At 37.1% G+C, this 7,592-nt stretch overlaps 1 protein-coding gene across 1 annotated transcript; it reads right to left on the bottom strand.

Annotated features, from left to right (window-relative positions):
* Positions 1 to 5,676: 5,676 nt before the first annotated feature.
* LOC142622562 (uncharacterized) lies at positions 5,677 to 6,771 on the bottom strand. The gene is made up of 2 exons (XM_075796055.1): positions 6,390 to 6,771; positions 5,677 to 6,021 (listed from the first exon to the last, which is right to left on the bottom strand). The coding sequence occupies exons 1-2, from the start codon at positions 6,702 to 6,704 to the stop codon at positions 5,941 to 5,943; spliced, it is 396 nt and encodes a 131-aa protein (XP_075652170.1). The 5' UTR covers positions 6,705 to 6,771; the 3' UTR covers positions 5,677 to 5,940.
* Between the last annotated feature and the right edge of the window lie 821 nt (positions 6,772 to 7,592).

Below are 7,592 nucleotides of genomic sequence, written 5' to 3'. Positions count from 1 at the left end.
CACGAAGATCTAATTGTAATCACTGTAACCATCCATAAAGGAAAAATGCTTATGTCCAACAACTACATCTACTAGAATATCAACGTTGGGTAGTGAGAATTCATCTTTAGGGCATGCCTTATTAAGATCCCTAAAGTCCACACAAATTCTTATCTGCCCACCTTTCTTCTTTATAGAAACTATGTTGCACAACCATTCTGGACATTTGATCCCTTCTATGAACCCTGCTTTCAAAAGTTTGTTCACTTTAGCTTTGATCTTTTCCTCAACATCCAAACGATATTTTTTTTCGTTGGCTGCTTTACAGACCTGGCTTTGGGGTCAACATTCAGCTTATGTGTGACCACCTTTGGATCCAATCTAAGCATTTCCTCGTAGTCCCAAGCAAAGACATCTTTGTCTTCCTTTAACAAAACTATCAATTTCCTCTTTTTCTCTTCTGGTAAACCTTTAATTTTCTTGACCATCCTCTCTTTTCCTCCTTCGTTGAGATTGACTTCAACAAGTTCTCCCTAAACATTCTTCACGATATCATTCATAAACTCAGGGGCTTCCTTGATAGGTTCTTCAACCATGCATTCCCTTCCTAGCTATTAAGGGAAAAAGGGGTCAGGCCCACCATTCTCTCAACCCCCTTCCTTTAGCCGTTAGAATTCGTAGACCACCTTGCCATCAGGCTTGGTGATCCTCTTAATCTTAAGAGGTCTTTCAGACTCTATGACTTCCCCATTACCATCATCATCCTACTCTAAAACAGTGGCATTGAAAGGAAGAACCATGTTTTCTCCTTCAGGTTTGAACTCCTGATACAAGGTTACCTCAGCATAGTGGAGCTCTGCCCTATCAAAAGGCGTCCTAGTGGCTTCAATGGTCACTGGCCTTCCTCCCCAAATGACTTTCACACATTGGTGATATGTGGAAGCCACTGTTCTATGTACTTGAGCCAAGGGCAACACAAAATAACATGATACAAAGTATCACCATCCATCATGTGCATGAGAGTACGAGCTCTGATAGGTCCTACATTTAGGTCCAAGGACATATGTCCCAGGGTATACTGTTGCAATGACCCTATCCCTGCCACATGGAATGGCTCTCGAATGATTCTTTCTCATGGAATGCCCAATGCATCCAATGTTAGGAGGGGTCGAATGTTGGTGGAAACATCAGTGTCTATTAAGGCCCTCTAATTCTGAGAAGCTCCCAGGAAAGTTGTAACATACAAGGGCCTCTCGCCATCCACGACCCTGTTGGCTAAATCTCTGAGAGAGAAGGTCACTGATTCCTTGGTTTCTTGGTATGCCACCTGCAGCTCACTTCCCTGGGAGGCAGCTGCTCCCTGGCTCCTCTTCATTACTCAAGTTAGGGCTTGAGCTGCCTCTCTTCTAGCTAATGGCATGAGGCCCATCCATTCAAGAAAGGCATGCACTTTATCATCTTGTTGAATTCGTAGCGTCATTTTTTTTATCTTGCAATGGCGCAGGTGCAACGATGCTACTAGCTATATTCTCAGCCTCTTCTTCAATAGGGTCATCACATCCTATGAAGAAAGTCATTGCCACTTCAGGTCTACACATTCTTTGATCTACACACTTTCCATTCTTGATGACCAAATCACCCTTGGCCACCTTCTCGTGGAATATGTTTCTTAAAGCATAACAGTCCATGGTGTGGTGATCGCTCCTCCTGTGATACTGACTATAAAGTGCACCTCGCTTTTCTTCTTTTGCTGGTTCACACTTACACTTAGGCAGAACCACCTTGCCATCCTTCACCCAGGCTTTAAGGATATTGTATAACTCCTCAGTTGAAACAGAAAAGGGAGGAGGAATACCACTTCTCTCTCTCTTTCTGCCTTTGAGGGCCTTCTTAAGCTCTTCTACCACAACTACCTCTACCTTTTTGCTCTCAGTTCCAAGGTTGTCTAGGAGCACTTGTGGTTTGTGAAGTCAAACCTTTGGATGGTTTCTTCACTGACACGCTCATTCTCCTGAATGCTTCTACCAACCTTGTGAAGCTTGAGATCTATAAATTATCCAAGTAAGGCCAATACTCAAACAGCATGCCAACAATGCAAATGTCCACCAATCTTTCTTCCTCCACAAGATCATAGCACATTAAGGAGAGGCTCTGAACTTAAGGATGCAGTCCAACAGCCCTTTGGATACCCTCTGCCTTTCCTACTGCAGATTTGGTAAAATAAGCTTCTCATCTAAGGAAAATAACTTCTTCATGAACTGGGTAGCCATGTCATTCTAGCTCAAAACTAACCCTAGTAAAAGGCTGGTGTACTAGGTAAAAGCACGACCTTCCAAACTTAGAAAACTCCCTGAGCCTTAGCTCGTGGTCATAAAAATGAGTTGTCAAGGCATCCACGTACCTCCTGATATGCTCTTTGGCATTCCCCTCCACGCCATCATACATGGATAAATGGGAGGTGTGTAGTTGATAGGATAAGGCTTCCTAGCTATCTCTTCTAGATAAAGTGGCCTTGTGTCGATGTAAGCAGAGCTCTCTGCTTTTCTGGCCTCGAGCAGGATGGCTGCAATGTCTTCCCTAGCTAGATAAGGAGATGCTTGAGGCCTTTTGGGCTGTGAGGGCACCCTTTGGTTGAGAAGAGGCTCTAGATGTGATCTTTCGATCTCTCCCTTAGGTCAGCCACCTTGTGGGGTCTGAGGAGTAGCTGTCCTCTAGTGTAAAGATTGGAGCTTCTCCCACATGAAGGCCTGAGAACGTTAGAGGTTCTTAATGGCCTCCATGATGTCTCTATATCTGGCTGTCTGACCTTTTCAGATGATTCTAAGCCCTCAGTGTGCATAGAGACATACTCTAGATTCACTTCTGCTTGTTGAATCTCTCTTGAACCAGCAGTGCCCCTACATTTTTCTTCCTTAGAGGCATCGAATAACTCAAAGGGAAGATAATTGAAAACAAGAATGTAGGAGAATAGATGGTATACAACTAAAAGGAAGGATAACCAGAGATTCTCTCCAGCAGAGTCACCAAAAATGTACATGCAATTTAGATTTGTAATACTCGTATGAAAATTGTATGAGATATCTAACAGTACATTTTGATGAAAAAGCTAAAAAACTATAAAAATGGAAGCTTTAACATCATAACATCGAGAGAAAAAGAAAGTAGTGCAAGAAAAGTAAAGATAACAATGGGATGTATGTGGAAAACCCTTTGAAAGGAATGAAAAATCACAGGTGAGCAAGGGTGAATGTCTCTTGCTCTGTCAAGCTTTCTATTATCTAAAAATGGAGGTTTCCTTTGTACATTAGTAGTGTTCTTACTAAAAAGGAAGCATTTTCTCTACCTCACTTCCTTACAAACTTTCAACCATTTTCTTTATTGTTCTATCTTGGTTCTTGCCCTAATAGTCCAGCAACATGCTCCTCTTATAGTCCGAGGAATGTTGCTAGGTACACAATACAGATGTCACACTGTGATTCCCCCATTTGAACCCTAATACAGCTACTGTACCATATAGTGGCTGGAGGAGAGAGAGTGAGCACATCGAGGTTAGTATAACAGCGTGAAAGGTGACCTTGACACTACATTAGGTTTAATCCTTGGAAAAGGAAATGGACATCAGGGGCATTGAGAGTAATTCACATGTCCCCAACAGTGGTCCAACACAAGCACAACCAATAGGAGGGAAGGATTTCATAACCTCTAACCACAGAAGGTAACTATCTCCCTTTTGTGAGAGCTGGGTATCCATGTCAGGTGCAAATCTCACTCTTCCCCAAGATAGTCACGCCATTGGTATGGACCAAAGATCCCTTCTTCCAACCAACATTCCTTTTCTTTACTCACAGTCATTCCACGTGTAGAGTCCGGATCCAGCCATGTCAACATTCCCCATGCCTTGACTAGTGTGTTGTACACACATCTAATAAAAAAAATTATTGAATAATGTAATATTATTTAATTTAAACTTATCTTTTTGATTTTTTGAAAACTTTATATAAATATAATTTTCCTTGTTTTCTTGTTGTTGATAATATACATAGATAGATAGATAGATAGATAGGGTTGGGTTCAAGTTACACCTAGTGTAACTTTAAATAATGTTACACCACTCAATATTTTTTAATTAGATGCAAATTTTGACAATTCTACCGTTAGATTACATTATCTTCATATATTTTTCATGCTTGCAGAATCTAAAGATGATCAATAATCAATGGCCATGTCATCAATTAATTGTTTAAATTCAAATTTTTGTAGTTTAAAATAATATATAAAAAATGAATTTATGGATTGAATGGTAAATTACATCCGATTGGTATGAAAATTGGCATGCATGTTAAGAAAATATAGAACATATAATTCAACGGTAAGATTCTCAAAATATGAATTCTATAACAAGTTATTGGGTGATGTAACATTGCTTAAAGTTACATCAAGTGTAACTTGAACCCTACTCACACACACACACATACACACACACACACACATAGGCCAAAATGGACTTTTGCCCTTTTCGCGAAAAAAAAAATCAGCATGTTACCCCATTTTCCAAACTAATTAGGGAAATACCTATTTTTTGAAACTCTATTTTCTCAAAATCGAGCTAAGCCCTATAGCAACGTTTTAAGAAGCCTATAGTAACGTTTTAATGACCTATAGCGGCGTTTTGTAACTCGAGCTTCATGAAATCGAGTTATAGGTAAAAAAAAAAACTTGCATGTAACTCAATTTCATGGAGGTCAAGTTACAAAATGCTGCTATAGGTCCTTAAAACATCACTATAGGCTCCTTAAAACGTTGCTATAAGGCTCTAGAAATTTTTTTTTGAAACTCGATTTTCTCATTTCCTTAATTAGTTTGGGAAATGGGGCATTTGTTTTTTTTTTTTTTTGTGCGAAATGGGCATTTGCCAATTTTCGCCTATATATATAGTCCGAATTTGATAAAGATTGGGTCTAAAACTCATGTTTTACACTATCTAATAAGAGACTTTCACATCAACATTTTACTTAAATTCAATACATCCTACCACACCTAATAATATCTCACTAAACTCTTAATTTGATTGGATTTATATATGGGTATTAAAATTTATTGAGTGTGTTTATTCTTAAATATGTAATAAAATAATATGACATGTTGAGATTGGAAGGGAACACATCCTTACATATTAGAATCTCATATATATATATATATATATATATATATATATATATATATATATATATAAACAAAAGAAAACTATTTCTTAACTTCTTTTATTTAGTTTGTGTGAAATAGTGTTATTTTTCACTAAAAAATTTTAGAAAATTATTCTATTTCACACCAAACTAAATAAGGAAAGTAAAATTATAGTTTTTCATCTCATTTTAAAAATGCTACTAAATATAAGAAAATGAAATAATTTTTTTAGAAAATATTTTTGAAAAATTATTTATTTTCTAGAAAATGCTAACGTAGAAACAAACAGACTTGGTAATATTTCTCTAAATCTTAAATTAGAGTAATCAACCTTTTTTAATTAGAGAATTAGTTGCAATTTTTTTTAACTGTTTAACAGTGAAAAGCTTCAAGTCTATCAAGATGTTGTAAACCTTAATTAGTATAATTAATTTCTTCCGGATTGTTTTTAGTCAGTTACAATACAAGCGTAGATGACAGATCTATTGAGTATATATCTCAACGCAAGTACTAAGAATTACATAATCAACATAATTCATTTGCTATTGGTTTCAGATTTGCAAGCCATGCATACAACCATGGATGGCAGCTCCTACATTTTTACTTACTGTGTCTCTTTTTCACTCTCTATCTTACATAAGCAAAGCCAAATAAAGGGAAATTCAAAGCAAACATAAAGAGAAATAATGGAGGTAGCCATTGTAGATTCTAGCTAGCTTTTTGACCCACAGATCGATCTTTTAAATTAAGAAGGTTACGTTGAGGGGAGAACATAACCTAATTAATTTGAGGACCACTCCCAGTGCTTAATGGTGGCCTTGGAGGCGCTCTCACAGCAATTGTACTCGCTGCAACTTCCTGCACATACAGACACATTAAACCAATATTCTTAAAATAAAGGCTAATTATTGTTTGGATAGTGTTTGTTACCCACACTAAGTTACACTTAATTTTTTTAATTAAAATCGTAAGTTGAAAATAGGATTTAAATATAAAAAATTGAGTATTTAATAGGGTGTCTGTAACAGTTTTTATTCTTATTATTTTACAGTCTCTTAATTATGTGAGATGTTTCATATAAAATTGTTTACACTTTCACACCAAGAATCTAAATTTTACATGTGAAAGAGTGTGAATACTATTAGATTTGAAACAATTAAAGCCCCTGAAAAGAAAGAGAAGAGAGGGAGAGAGAGAGAGAGAGAGAGAGAGAGAGAGAGACTTACAGTGGTTGCTGTGCTTGAAGGAGGATCAGCTTCAGGGTCTGTTGTTGAAGATGGAGGATCAGGGTCCGTTGATGAGGGAATTTCTGAAACCTCTTCAGTGGTTGAAGAAGGGTCTTGGGTATTTGTTCCATTGATGTTCTCATCTTTTTGGTCTGAACTTGAAGATTCCTCTTGTTCTTTAGTATCAACACCCAAACACTTCAAAATAGCCCTTAGAGCTTCTTCAAGAACATGGCATGGATTGTAGGCAGAGTACACAACTGTTTCTTTGTTGACGTCCTTAGCTGCTGCTGATGATGATGATGTTGACTCCATTTTTGGGTCCTTAAGCTTTCTAGATCTTCCCCTATAACTTAACCGACCACATGCAATAGATAGCTCTTTAATTAAATTGCTTGGTAGTCAACTTTGCTCTTAAATGTACTATGTTCTTCCGCTTGGGCGAAAGTACAATGTTATCCTCCTATCTGTCTTCTATATTCTATTACACCACGCATGCATGGCAGTGGCATGGGTTGTTCACTTTGACCAAGGCACATGTTCTAGTTTTATGTTATGGTTTGATTATTTCCTGTTTGACCAAAAAAAACCCTTGGGCCAGCATTTTGTAGTGGTGTCGCAAAATGTCATTGCTTCATACATTCTTGGCTAAAACAAATTTCGAGCTACTGCCAGCTTTGAAAAACCAAAAAAGTTTTTAAGTATACTTGTCCATTTCCTGTTAGTGTATGATTATAATAGATGATCACACCTTATTACAGTGCAGTTTAATCTACATGTGCAATAAACTATATTTGATGGACGGTATTGTATTACTGCACAAGCTTTGGAATTGTTACGTTAGATAGGATTCAGTTTGTGTGTAAAGTTGTATCGATCTTGTTGGGTTCTAAGAAATTAGGAACTAATATATTAGAATTTCAATTTGTATATGTTAGCAAACTATATTCAAAACGTTTAATCTAGATTTAGGCTGCTCAAAGTGATATATATGTAAAGTTGGAATCAAGTAATTGCAGAAAATTACTATTTAATTTTTGCAAAGCTCAATCGATAGAAAATTAGACTTAATCGATTGAAGCTCGTGCAGAATGTTTTTGTGCAGAATTTTCCAACTCAACCCAAACTCATATGACGTGTAGAGTTTTATGTTTTGCCTTAAGTATAAAAGGAAAAACTATAGCCACGTTTTGAGGTTGTTGT

This window comes from Castanea sativa, chromosome 1 (assembly GCF_040712315.1).
Source record: "Castanea sativa cultivar Marrone di Chiusa Pesio chromosome 1, ASM4071231v1".
Classification (NCBI taxonomy): domain Eukaryota; kingdom Viridiplantae; phylum Streptophyta; class Magnoliopsida; order Fagales; family Fagaceae; genus Castanea; species Castanea sativa.
Note: the sequence above shows the minus strand (reverse complement) of the source record. Positions and strands in the feature narration are given on the sequence as shown.

Excerpts from the sequence above, each read along its gene's own strand:
- LOC142622562 (XM_075796055.1), bottom strand. The coding sequence starts at position 6,704 with ATGGAGTCAACATCATCATCATCAGCAGCAGCTAAGGACGTCAACAAA. Across the intron at positions 6,022-6,389 it reads CTTCAAGCACAGCAACCACT|GAAGTTGCAGCGAGTACAAT; the intron begins GTAAGTCTCTCT and ends CTGTATGTGCAG.